Source organism: Peromyscus leucopus, chromosome 2, assembly GCF_004664715.2.
Source record: "Peromyscus leucopus breed LL Stock chromosome 2, UCI_PerLeu_2.1, whole genome shotgun sequence".
Taxonomy (NCBI): domain Eukaryota; kingdom Metazoa; phylum Chordata; class Mammalia; order Rodentia; family Cricetidae; genus Peromyscus; species Peromyscus leucopus.
The window spans coordinates 18840512-18855029 of NC_051064.1; the positions used below are offsets into that span (position 1 = coordinate 18840512).

Consider the following 14518-nt stretch of genomic DNA (forward strand, 5'->3'; position numbering starts at 1 on the left):
CTGGGTCAGATGAGCACTGGCTGCAGAAGCCTGCCATCCTGTGACTTTCCTGCCCCTCTGTCCCCTCAGCTGGCACTCCTAGGTGAGGAACTCCCAGGAAAGGGGGCCTTCAGTTTCTCTCCAAAGACATCAGCGACTTTCAGGACAGATAACATATGGAAACCTGAACTACAACTTGTATTTTAGCCATCATCATTAAGTCCTTAGTCCCCAAAGTCACTTTAGAAAGCTATCCCCGCGGCCTTAAGAGCCCAGATAGCTTACAAATGACTGACACATAGCAGGTCCTCAGCAAGTCACCTAGAAATGTTAAATGGAGCTACACTGTGCTGGGTGAGAAAATCCTAACATGGATAAATCAATAAAATAAGAGGTCATTGTGTTATAAAACTATCCTTTGAAAACATTGTCAAGGATATTAAATAGTCACTTCTCCAACCACATGGAGACGATCATGTTTGAGGGTCTCTTCTGATGAGAGAGACATGGCCACTGGGTTGCTTGGCTCTGACCTACCAGGAAATAGCGGGAATGGGACAGAGCCTCTTCTGCTGCATCATGGGGTTCACAGGTTTGGAGGTGGCAGAGTGACCCAGGCTGCTAGTGGATGCAGGATCTCTTAGGTGGAGGGACGACTTTCTCCTTGGTGGTGCCTCTGCCTTCCCCAAGTCCCAGTACGTCTGTGGGAAGTCTGGACAGGACCTGTCAGGGTTCCCTGGGCCTGGAAGCTGAGGCGCAGTGATTTAAAGTTTACCCACCATTCCTCTTTTTTTTTTTTTTTTTTTTGGTTTTTTTGAGACAGGGTTTCTCTGTGTAGCTTTGCGCCTTTCCTGGGACTCACTTGGTAGTCCAGGCTGGCCTCGAACTCACAAAGATCCACCTGGCTCTGCCTCCGGAGTGCCGGGCAGTGGTGGCGCATGCCTTTAATCCCACCATTCCTCTTATACTTACTCCATATGGCAGAAACTTTTGAAAAACAACAACCATTGCTTTCTGGACCTACATGCCTCTACACGCGCACACACGCGCGCGCGCGCACACACACACACACACACACGCATGCACAAAAATTAAATAAAACAGACAGATCAGGGGAATAAAAACAACTGAAACCATTATTTATTTCTGATTTTCCTCACCACCTCCACGCTTCCTTGTTTCCTCTGTGTGATAAATATATAACAAAACTTCAACATACAAATAAAACATGTGCAGCATGTATGTAAGCATGTAGCAGTGAGTAAACCCAGACAGCTCATCAGTTCCTGTGCCCAGGTTTGTGAAGTCAATCTCTCTGGGAATGGAGCAACTGTGTTTAATACCTCCCCAGGGTCTACGCCATTGCCAAGTTGGGGGACCTCCATTAAAGATGGTTGATAACACAGAGAAGCTGTTGTTCGTTCTAAGGAACAAAGCTGCCCACTTTTCTTTTTCCCAGGACTTCACTTTGTTCTTTTGTGTGACATATTCTAAATTCAGTGTAACACCAAGGGATGAAGGGACACGGGATGGAATAGAAAAAGAAGAAATGGAGTCTGGGAAGTTTGGTGATGGGTAACTGAGGGGTCTCTGAAGCAACAATGTACAGAAAGCACAGTCAGCTCATCTGCCCCAGAGTGGAAAGTTTGGGTTATGTAGCTAAGCCTTTTGTGGAAGAGGAAAATGTCATGGGAAATGGAAAATAACTCTAATGTCTACAGCACATAAAATATCTAAGTAGTATAAAATATTACAAGACAAGAGTGGCATGCTATCAAAGAAATTATAGTTCACATTTTGGATGAAATTGTGAGATTAAACAGCTGGGGCCTTGATATAGCACATGATACATAAACTCTACCAATTATAGTTCACATTTCGGATGAAATTAAACAGCTGAGGCATTGATGTAGCACTTGGTGCATAAACTTGACCATTTCTTTTCAAATTCAGCTTCTCAGAGGTCTAGCTTCAGGGGACTGAGGATTTTCAATGTTATCTTTTCCTTCATCTTTCTTCATGCGGATGAACACAACTGCTAAAATTACACCTGAAAAGAGAAATCTCAGGATCAAACAAGTGCAAGCTGTAGATGTACCAACACAGCACAGTGTCTTAGTGGGGAATGACCTGTGAACCTCCATTTGTGCCATTTAACGGGGCTTCGTTCTAGTGAGTACTGAACTCTGGGCATTGGCCCTCTTGCATAAGTAACCAGCTCACCTGCTATCAATAGGTAGGAAGCCTCAAGTTGTAACTAATCTGGAAGCTGATAGGCTTTCTCCTGGGGAATAGAGGAGCCAATGTCCTAACTCCTCTGAGGGAAAAGTATGTGGATGAGTGTCTGAACTTTGTACGTCCCCAAATATTGATTCTAGTTTTTCTTCCCCAGAGAAAGGGTTTGAATAAGAACCAGGGAACTGTGAGATCTGCCCACCTACCTAGAACTTACTTCCACTGTACCTACCAAACAGTCATCATTCTATGATTTAAAAACCATTTCAATTTCACAGTAAGGGCTTGGCATGTAGCCTAGTGGTAAATACACACCTTGAATACCTCCCTAGCAGGGACAGCCATTCTAAGGGACCTTGAGTGGATTGCCTGCACTTTCTGATTTCTCCTACCTCTCTGAACTGACAAGATCACATTGTGCTTTTTAGACTAATCTGAACTATCAGAACTCACTAGGAAAAGAGGGAGTTGCTTTAAAGAAATTGCTCATCAGTATGGAGGCACCATGATGAGAAGACAAGATGGTCAGAAATTTGCTAACAATCTTGTAATAATTCATAGACCCCCCATCTGAAAAGAACAAGGGTATGACATAAAAATGCCTATTAATCCTATTTCTACATATCCTCAAAACTCCCCTCATTCTTTAACTTAGAGTAGGATCATGGAAATAAGACTGTGTGAAAAAATTGCAACTTGGTGCATGAACTCAATCCTTTCAAGGTGGGTAGGAAAAACAATGAAAGGCATAAACGCAGAAGGAATTCAGTAAATAATGTCTCAAATATCTAACTCTGAGACTGAGGCAGGAGGATTACCTGAGTTCAGGGCCAGAATTAACTACAAAGAGTGTCCCTCTCCCAAAAGAAAGGAAATTCAGCTCTGTTGGTATGAAGTTTATGCAGCAGACAATGGTTCTCAAGGTCACCGAGTCACCACGCATGATGAAGTGAGTAGCAGCCAGGCTGCCAAGGCCTTCCCATGTCACCCATGTCATAAGGAGTTTGCACTGAAGAGCATGAGGAAAGGAGAGTCCTTTCAGAGCCCTGTGTTGAAGTCCAGTATGACAGCTTGGGACATGAGAAGAATTGTCTAGATATAAAGGGAATACCTGAGAAGACTTTAAAGAAAGGAGGAGATGGGAATTATTCCAGAAGACAGCGTGAGACTGTGTTAAGCCATTCAATCATGTGCACGTGAATATTCAAGTATCTTTCTAATTAGCCACTATGAGGACAGCCAAAGAGAGAGCATGGCTATCGTGGGAGGCAAGGTGCTATAAGAGCGGACTGCAATCCAGCTAGGTAGAGTGTCAAGGCTGTGATGCAGTGGTCACTCTGGATTATAAAGAGCCAGAGTCGTAAAACCAAACAAATACCACAACAACAACAAACTCAAAGCAAAACTTGGCAACATTTCAGGTGTCCCAGCATCTTCTCTTCAAAGCCCACACTCCTACCTATTCCAACATGGGCAGAAGAGCCCATGACCTCTCTGAATAAAGGATCATGTAGGCCTTGCCCATCACAATACCAATCCAACAAGCCCAGTGCCTGACACAGAAGAGCATAGAGACTGCATGTCTTTCTCCTTCAGAAAAAAAGCCTGGTAACCAGGCTCAAAATAGAGCAATTTGTGTGTAAAGCTTGATAGGATCTCAATCTTGAATGTGCTCCACCGGTCCCCACTTCAGCATTACCAGGTAAGAACTTCAATGATCAGGAGTCTCCCCTAGCCCTCTTGAAGACATGCCCTCAAAGGGGACAGTAGGAACCTAGCCCCTTTCTCTCTCATTTCTCCCCAACTGGGAGGTGAGCAGCTTTGCTCAATGAAGAGCTGCCTTGCCACGGACCCTGAAGCAACAAGCCCATCAGTCATGGCTTAGAATCTCTGAAACCACAAGCCAAAAAGAAACATTTTGTCAAGTTGACTATCTCGGGTATTCGTTACTACTAAAGAAAGGCTGATTAATACAAAGAGTCTTGTGGTATAAATGTCAGCAGGGAATCCAAGGATTGAAACTACAAATGGAGGGGTTCTGACATAGTACCTCCTGACCAGGACACTTCAACATGATTGACTGTTTATATATCCTTGGTTAGTACCCAAGTCAGGAAACCCCTAAGTAAGAAGATACGATGAGCTCACATTCAAGCCAGCGACAAGAATCCTTGGCTCCTAGAAGTCATACTCACCAATGACCAGAAAAGTGGTCAGAAGTATACCAACTGCCATGCCCACAGTGGGTATCCCATCATGGCTGCCTGCTGGCCGGAAACAGCTTCCTTCCACACACTTGCAGAAAGTAACTAAAAAGCAGAACAGTATTTGGTAGGATAAGTTTTCAAGTGAATAGTTGCTGAATCCCACTTTAAATACAAGGACCCCTTAACCTATCATGATAACAGATATTCCATGTCACCTATGCAAGGTGCCTACCTGATAAGACGACAGTGCCTTCCATGGGTGGCTGGCTCTTATCATTGAGGAGGATTGGGATTTCATAAACTCGTTCCTCAAAGTTTGTGTGCTTGGTGGAGAGTCTAGCATGTGTGCCTGTCAGAACATGGAGAAAATGAATTCAAAACCCTTGCTCAGTAGGACTAAAGCTCATTTTTGCATTGTATGTAATCAGATAGACTGGAAAATAGTCTGATATAGGTAATACTTTAATTAATTGAACTTTTATTTTTCCATGTCACTTACCTTTAAAAAATAGACTAAAACATCCTTTATCTTCTTCCTTGCCTATTTGTATCACGTTATCTCCTTCTGTCTTATTGCTCTAAGACTTTACAAGTACTATTATTGAACAGGAGTTGGGGGAGGGCCAGACATCCTTGTCATATTCCTGATTTTAGTGAAAATGATTCAAGTTTTTCTCCATTTAGCATGATGTTGGCTGTGGGCATGCTGTATACTGTCTTTGTTAGACTGAGATGTGTCCCCTGTATCCTTAGATTCTCCAGGTCTTTCATCATGAAGGGATGCTGGATTTCCTCAATGGTCTTTCCACATCTAATGAGGTGACTATTGGTTCCTGTCCTTGAGTCCATTTATACGCTACTTGTTGATTTATGTATGTGAAGCCATCCCCAAATCCCGAGAATGAAGCAGACTTGGTCAATGTGCCTTTCATGGGTTCTTGAGTTTGGTTTCCAAGTATTTTACTGAGAATTTTTTGTGTCCATGTTCATCAGAGATACTGGTTGTGTCTTTGAATGGTTTTTGCATCAGGGTAATATTGGTTTCAAAGAAAAGGGAACATTTTCAATTTTTAAAAATGTTATGGAATAACTTGAGTTATTGAGCAATCTATTGGTTCTGCAAAGGTCTTACAGAATTCTGTGCTGAATCCATCTGGCCCTGGGCACTTTGTGTTGTTGTTGGGAGATTTGTATTTAGTGCTTCTGTCTCACTTGATGCTAGGGCTGAACTTACTCATTTTTCCTTGATTTAGCTTTGGTAGGTCATGGATCTATGAATTCATCAGTTTCTTTCAGATTCCAGTTTGGTGGAACTTTTTTTTTTAGTATGTCCTTGTGATTCTCTGAATTTCCATGGTGTCTGTTGTAATGCTTCTTTTGCATATCTAATTTTATTAATTTGGGTCCTCTCTTTCTTTTGGCTAATTTGGTAAAAGGTCAATCTTGTTAGCTCTCATTTCTTCCATGGATTTCAGCCCTGATTTTGATTACCCTTACCTGTCTTTTTTCATCTTTTACTTTTTATGTATGGTGTTTTGCCTGCAGTTATGTCTGTGTACCACACTCACGAAGTGAACACAGAGGCCAGAAGAGGGAACTGGGTCCCCTGTGTCTGGAGTTACAGAATGCTGTGAGCTGTCATGTCAGCAATGGGAATCAAACCCTGCTTTTGATTCTGGACTGCTGAGTCATCTCTGTATCCCATCTTCTTATCTACTTTTTGGGGGTGTTGGGTATTCCTGAGTCATCTCTGTATGCCATCTTCTTATCTACCTTTTTGGGATGTTAGTTGTTCTTTTCCAAGGTATATCAATCTCATTTTTAAAATTTTTATTTTTGATTAAGTCACTATAAACTTTCCTCCTGGAACTGCCTTCCGCTGTGCCCCATAGATTCTGGTATGTTGTGGGTTTTTTTTTTTTTCACTAAGTTATAGAGATTTTTAGTTTTTTCTTCTTGATTTCCTTCTTGACCCATTACCATTCAGTAGTGTTTTTACTTTCTGTGAATTTATGTGCTTTCTCTAGGTTCTACTGCCATTGGTGTCCAGCTTTATCCTATTGTGGTCAGATAGAATACAGGATGCAATTTCAATTTTTCCCATCTGTGTTAAGACTTCCTTTATGCCCCAATATGTGGCCAATTTTGTAAAAAGTTCTGTGGGCTGCTGAGAAGAATGTATTCTTCTGTTGGGTCTATTTGATTTATGATGACATTTAACTCCAGAGTTTTTCTTTATGACTTGTCTATTAATGCAAGCAGTGCTGAGTTTATCTTTCACTGTGCTGGGATCAGTTTGTGGTTTTAGATCTAGTAGTATGTCTTTTATGAAATCAGGTGTCCCTGTGTTTGGTGCAGAGATATTTAGAGTTATAATAGCTTCTTGGTGGATTTTTCCTTAATGAGCATGAAATCCACTACCCTAGCTCTTCTGACTACTATTGGTTTGAAGTCTATTCTGCCAGGTATTAGAATAGCTGCACCTGCCAGGTGGTGGTGGCACATACCTTTAATCCCAGCATTTGGGAGGCAGAGGCAGGCAGATCTTTATGAGTTCAAGGACAGCCTGGTCTATAGTGTTCCAGGAAGGCTCCAAAGCTACATAGTGAAACCCTGTCTCAAAAACCAAAAAGAAAGAAACAAAAAGAACAGCTACATCTGCTTGTTTCTTACTTCCACTTAGTTGGAATGTCTTTTCTGTTGTTCTAGCCTGAGATTGTATCTGTCACTGATGATGAGGCTTGTTTCTTAGAAGCATCAAAAAGATGGATTTCATTTTCTAATCCTATCTGTTAGTCTGTGTCTTTTTGTTGAAGAATTGAGATGGTTAGTAGTCATGATTATTATTGAATATTATGTGCTAATTCCTGTCAACTTGTTGATCTTGTGGGTTTTTTTCCAGATCTCTTTTGATTATGTGTCTAGGCATTGTCTAGTTGTTCCTTATGACATCTTGGGTGTATTGTATTCATCTTTCTCTTTAAATTGAAGTATTCCTTCTAGTATCCTCTGTAGAGCTGGCTGGGTAGTCATGAATTCCTTTCATCTATTTTATCATGGAAAGTCTTTGTTTCTCCTTCAATTTCAGTAGGTAGTGCAGCTGGGCACAATAGTACCAGTTGAGAGTTGTCTTTTAAGACTTGAAATACATATGGAACCTGCCTTTATAAGTGGTTTTGACCTTTCTCTCTTGCAAATTTCAATACCTTTTTTGTTGTTGTTGTTCTGTATTTTTAGTGTGATTCTAACTATAATATGTCGTAAGTAAATTCTTTTTGGTCCAATTTGGTGTTCTGTAGTCCCCTAAACGTAGATGGACAACTCTTTCAATATGCTTGGGATATTTTTTCTATCATTTTACTGAAGATATTCTCTGTGTGTGTGCTGTGGTACTCTCCTTCTTCTATGTACACAATTCAAAGTTTAGTTCTTCTTATATTATGCCCAAACTCTCCCATGTTCTGTTCATCTGAAAAAACTCTCTCATCAACCTCTCTTTCCGACTCGTCTACTTTGTCTTCCACCCTGACTCTGTTTCTGGCACAATCCGTCGTCTGTCAGTGAGGCTTTCCACTGAGGTTTTTATTTCCATTCGGTTGGGTTTTCTTCAGGATTCAGACTCTGTATTCATGTCTTAGACCGATTTCCTTGTTTCTTTCAGCTCTTTGTCTTTGAGTTGTTTGAACATAATTATAGTCCTTATTTTTAATTCTCTGTCAGGATATCCTTCCATGTCATTTTTATTAGGAACCATTACTATGAAATTTGTATTTTTGGAACTAGACAGGTTTTTTCATGCTGTTTTTGTTTCTGTGTTGGTATTTGTAAATCTGGGGTTAGTTTGTTGGTTTAGTTTTTCTTTAAATCATATAGAAACCTGCTATTATAAAAGCTTTTTATATATACATAAATACATATAAAGATTTGAAATGGTAATAACCCATAACAGGGTAATAATACTCATACTAGACATTATAGTTTAACAAATAAAAATCCTAGTATCAGGAATGTGTTACCATGTTGGAGTTGTTGGTCAGTGATGGCTTATAGACTACCAAACATTACAGGCTATTGCCAGTGCCCTTGGCTACTATCCAGAACTTAATAGTGAGATCCTGTTGTTGGGTACATACCACATATTTAAGTCATGGAACATGAAGAAATCAATCTAGTATTCACCTGGAATCTTAATACCTACTGGATAGCTTTCATAAATAGAAGGTACTGAGCACAATTCCAGAGGAGGAAATATTACCAATTATCAGTTTTACCCAGTTGTGGACCCTTTGCTACAATAACAACCAATCTGGCATGACATGCTCACTGGTACAATAATGGCATGGAGGTCAGGGGAGTAACCAAGCACTTTCTGAGTGGATTTAAGGCCACTTCATGAGATGAAACCCACACCTAGTACTGCTATTGGGTCCTGGGGCCAAGAACCTGTGGCTAGACATCTCATGAGTTCTAGCAGGAGAACCTATTATTTTTATAAACCAACATAGTATTAAATTATACGATGAGTTCTAGCAGGAGGCACTATTATTTTTATAAACCAACATAGTATTAAATTATACGATCAAAATACATTGAACAAAATTCTCACAGAACCAATTTTAAAAAATAAAGCCATCCTTTAAGTTTTGAATTCATAGTTTCTTGGTAGAACAACAGTTCTATAAATTTGTCCCAAACACTGAATTAATAAATACTGAACTTTTGCTCCTTAGAGAAATATAAGGTTTAAGTTTCTATGACCTTTAATCACAGCATTTTAATCAGGTGATAAATGTGTAAACTTGTTCCCTGCATGTTTCTGTTGAAAGCTACCTTATTAACATGTATTAAAGTCATTGACTTTGAACTCCTGGCCAGCAGCACCATAACTTATGTCTGCACAAAATGCATCCAGGCACATCACAATGTCTTTGCATTTAGGAACACTAGAATGGCTCCAAAGGAGGGCAAATGCTGTCTGCAGAAAAAATCATCAGCAGAATGAACAAACAGGCAAACACAAGCCACAACGCAGATTACAGAAAGAAAACTCTTTAAGTTATAAGAGACTGAGGCAAGAGGCCAGTGTCACTTCCCGGAGCTGAGGCTGGGTACTTATTTATCTACTACCTCACACTTTTCATTGTTGGGACAGCGGCTGTCAGTATGAAAGCTTCATTAAACATTGACTTTTTGATTACGAGTTTTAGCTAGTAGATGAGTATACACACACACACACACACACACACACACACACACACACACACACACACAATCTGTTCACCTATATGCCCAGAAAATTTCCAAATCTGAGACAAAATTTTTTCATTTATTTATTATGGCTTAAATTTCTATTCCTAGCAAAGCTGGAATAGCAGGATCTAGGCTTAGCATCCAACCAAAAACAATGAAAATAACAGATAAATATATGGAGACAGTGGGTGTTAATGGAAGAAAGATAAATGGCATAAATCCAACAACTGCCTCCAGCTTGCTGTTAGCTCTTTAATCTCTTTGCAGGGAAGAGGAACCCAGGCTTAACTTCACATTGCAGCTTCAGTAACACAGAATCAAGGAGAGGACACACAAAACTCTAGTCCAGAGCAGGGGGGGCTCTGTGGATCTATGGAGGCCCCTTGGGGCTGAAATGGCTCAGTGGGCAAAGTTCTTGCTATGCAAGCGTGAGGACCTGAGTTCTGACCCTCAGAAAGCCAGGCCTGGCCGTGTGCCTGTGACTCTGCAGGGGACGTGAAGAGAAAGGGGGCAGAAACTGGTGGATCCTTGGAGTTCACTGGCCGGCCCTACCCAGTCCATAAGCTTCAGGTTCAATGAGAGACCCTGGCTCAAAAACCAAGGTGGGGAGTGGAAAAAAAAAAAAAGTCAATGGAATGATTCCTGATGACATCCCCCTGTACTAATGGATCGGTGCCTAGCCCAGGGGTCATCAGAGGAGTGCCATCCAGCAACCAAGGGGAGCAGATGCAGAGACCCACAGCCAAGGAGAGCACAGCCCGGAGTCAACTAAGCGGGGCTCATGGGGTCACAGAGACTAGTGACAAACACGGAGTCTGAGCTAGGTCCTCAGCATAGGCCCTACCATTGTGGAGTTTGGTGTTCTTGTGGGACTCCCAGCAATGGGAGCAGGGGGTATCTCTGACACTTTCACTTGCACTTTGGACCCTTTGGGACCCTTTTCCACCTACCACATGTGGAGTTGCCACATCCAGCTGTGATATGAGGGTTTGTGCCTAGTCTTGTTGTAACTTGTTATGTCATGTTTGGTGAATATTCCCAGAAGGCCTGCTCAAATGGAGGGGAGCTGATCTAGGGGAGAGGGGAAGGGGCTGGGAGGAGTGGGTAGAGGGGAAACTGAGGTAGGAATGTAAGGTATGAGAGAAAAATAAAGTTTAAAAAACAGTGGTGAGCAATTGAGAAAGACAGGTCAGCATCTGGCCTGCCTATCCCCCTCAAATGCATGCAAAGAGCACACACAGTGAATAAAATTTCTAAGTAATTAAATTAGAGAGTCCCCAAGTCTTCAGCTAAGTGTTAGGGTATGCACACAAATGAACTTCCTGAGCCCAGGAAAGAGCCATGGTCTACTTGTGGGACCCTTTTCCTCCTACTGGGTTGCCTCGTCCAGTCTTGATACAAGGATTTGTACCTAGTCTTGCTACATCTTGTTACACTGTGTTGGGTTGATATCCCTGAAAGGCCTGCTCTTTTCTGAAGGAAAATGGAGGAGCAGTGGATCTGGGAAAGAAGAGAAGTGGGAGGGGGAGACTGCTGTTGGGATATAGTCTATGAAAGAAGAATAAATAAAAAGAAAAAAAGAACAATGGAAGAGTCCTTTGAATGCACACAGGATGGATTCCTGCTCCCAGAAGCAAACTCAAAAACACTGTAGCTCATGAAGATATCCCGTTAAGCTCCTAGGGGCTCAGGTTAGCTCAGGCAGGGCCAGGACTGATTTTTTCTAATGGCTAACCAAACTTTACAGTTCAGAATAAAACTCAATATTTGCAGGAATTGAAAAATGCCCTATATTTAATAAAAATTTGTCAACATGCTAGAAAATAGAATAATAAAAAACTAACCAATTAAATCTGTGATAGAATGGATGAGGACAAGAAAAGAATCATATATTCAAGAAGCTAGACATTTAAGACTGTGACATATAGAAATGAATACTACAAAAAAAGACCCAAATTAACTAGTAGCATTGACAACTAAAATGTTTTGATGTGAAAAATATACTCAATTGAATAAATGGAAAACAGAATATGATAGAAAAATCAGTAGCCTAAAGACATTGAAGTAGATACTACCCAAAGTGAAGTACACCAAGAAAACAGAAAAAAAAGAATGTACATTTGCAAAATATTTGTAGACATATTTCTAAGCAACCCATAGGACACAAAAGATAATCCTGTAATTTTGTAAACAGTGGAATGCAGGTAAAGTAACCCTGAGATAGTATGTGGCACTGCATGTCTATCTTAACAAGGAAAAAATAAAACCAACTTATCTGCCACTGAATCCACCCTAGTAAGCATAAAATAAGAACTAGTCAAGCACAGTAGATGAGTAAGGAAAGTAAAGACCCAGGCAAGGACACACAAAAACAGAGGGCAAGCTGATATCCGAACACGTTATTTGACACTATGAACAAAATAAATTAACTTGTCCCCTACTTGATTAGGAAAGAAAAGAAATAACTTGCCAACATCAGAATGAACTGATATCACTATACATCTATGGATAATGAGAAAAGAATGTCATGAGTAACTGTATGCCAATAAATTAGACAAACAAAATGAACTAGGCAAATATTTGAAAACTACAGACTAGCAGTCTCAACTAAGGAGCAATGTGTAATTGAATAGATTTATATAACAAAGAAACGAAGTATACAGTTAAATTTTACACTGAAAAAAAGGCTTTCTGATCCTAGATGTATTCATCAGCAAATAAATTCTCCCAAATTTTAAGGAAGAAAGACTGCCAGTTTCACACACACAGGCTTCAAGATAATTGAATCGGTAGAACACCACTAACTTACTCTATTAGATTAGCAGTCGCTGATATCAAAAATGGATTTTTAAAAGCTTTGTAAGGAAAAATACAGGTCAATTTATGTAGATTTTTTTCTTTTTCTTTTTCTTTTCTTTTTTTTTTTTGGTTTTTTGAGACAGGGTTTCTCTGTGTAGCTTTGCACCTTTCCTGGAACTTACTCTGTAGCCCAGGCTGGCCTTGAACTCACAGAGATCTGCCTGGCTCTGCCTCCTGAGTGCTGGGATTAAAGGCGTGTGCCACCTTATTAATATAAATGCAAAAAGACTTAACTTTAACAAATTAAATTCAAAATTGCATAAAATATTTCCTCAAATAGATCTTATCTCAGCAATACCAAGATAAAAGCCTATATAAGCCACCCAGCTGCTAACAAAAATACAAAAAACCTAACTTAATCATACGAAGAGAAACAATTCTCAGTGAGTTGCAGATAGAAAGCCGAAGTATCAGATACAGATCATCTAAACATATACTACTGTGAAGATGGGCAACTTGCCTCTGTGCTAAGAGAACAAGGCAAGCACCTGGGTGCTCAGTACTTCTTCGACTCCTCTTACTGAAAGTTTTAGCCAGTACTAAGGCAAGATTGGAAGGGAAGTAATAAAAACTGTCCGTTATAGACAACACAACCTGTGTTGAAAGCCGACGGGATCCAAAGGCTACAATAGTTAGTATACAATGTCAATGAGTTGTCATATGAGAAGAATATCTAAAAATCACCAATTGTGTCTAGACCCTAGAGATGTATAGAAATGTAAATCTTAAAACACTATTTAAAAGAGCAGATAATTTTCGTCATTTCAGAGCTACACACTGAAAGTTAAGATATGTTGCTGAAAGAGATTAAAGAAGACCTCAGTAAGTGGAGACCCACATTGTGTTCATGAATTGAGGGCGCCCCCACCCCCAAACACCCATATAGACTCTGAGGAATCTAAGCCCAATCTCAACAGATTTCTTTTGCTAGAAATAGACATGCAGCATGCTGACATTTGCACTGAACTGCAAAACACCTAGAACGGATGAAACAACTTAAAAAAATGATTCCAACTGATTTCTGGTCTTATATGGAGCTATAGTAATCAAAACGATATAGTATTGTAAGACAGGGATTTTTTTCCACTTGAGTTTTTTTGAGATTTTCAAGATAAAGCCTCCCTCCACTCCTCCTCTGTTTCTCGTCAGAAAAGAGCAGGCACATTTAAAAATCACAGATTATATAAGAAATCAATAACTCCGGTTTTAATACTTTTTTTTATAAATTGCTGTTTAGAAGATACTGCAATAGGAGCTGGAGCGGTGACTCGGCTATGAAGAGTGCTTCCTGCTCTTACAAAGGACCAGGGCCGGCCCCCCGCACACCGCGTTGGCTCCCAAGCCCTGTAACTCCAGTTCCGAGGGCTCTGATGCCCTTTTCTGACCCTGAAGTCACTTGCCTGCACACACGGTGCACATTCACAAAGCACACATACATAATAAAAAGTAAATCTTTAAAAAGGAGGAGAAGATATTGCTATAAAAATTCAATTTCCTGATAAAGCACACCACACACACACACACACACACACACACACACACACACACACACACTCACACTCACTCACTCACTCACACAGTCACCTACAGTTCAACAATAGAAGTTGAAAAACCCAAGAAGCTGGAAACAATAGTTGACCAGCTGCTTCCTGATGTATGGATGGCAGCTCACCACACTTTTTATGTGGAGAGGCTTCGAACATTAGTCACTGGGGTAATACCAGTCAAAAATATGATAGAGGCTGCTGGCCACCCACTAAAGGCTAAAAATCACCAAGCATAGCAGGTGCACTGAAGAGGGTGCTGAGCAGCTGAGGGTCTCGTGCTCTGGTGGGAACGTACAATGCAAAGAGCAAGCTGGAAAATAGTCCGACCTGTTCTTAACTAGCAAAGCAGTAACCTTCTAAATGATGCAGGCATTCAACAACTTGAGAAACATGGAAGGGCACGTTCCTACCAAACACTTGCCCACATGTGTGCCCAGAAAC

At 40.6% G+C, this 14518-nt stretch overlaps 1 protein-coding gene across 1 annotated transcript in view; it reads right to left on the reverse strand.

Moving 5' to 3' along the window:
• Positions 1-1088: 1088 nt before the first annotated feature.
• The window catches only part of Cdh17 (cadherin 17), a 69309-nt gene continuing 55879 nt past the window's right edge, over positions 1089-14518 (reverse strand). Inside the window, exons 16-18 of the mRNA XM_028871638.2 lie at positions 4654-4770; positions 4410-4523; positions 1089-2029 (exon numbers count right to left, since the gene is read on the reverse strand). Coding sequence (XP_028727471.1) covers positions 1929-2029; positions 4410-4523; positions 4654-4770 — 332 coding nt within the window. The 3' untranslated portion in view covers positions 1089-1928. The remainder of the gene's footprint in view (positions 2030-4409; positions 4524-4653; positions 4771-14518) is intronic.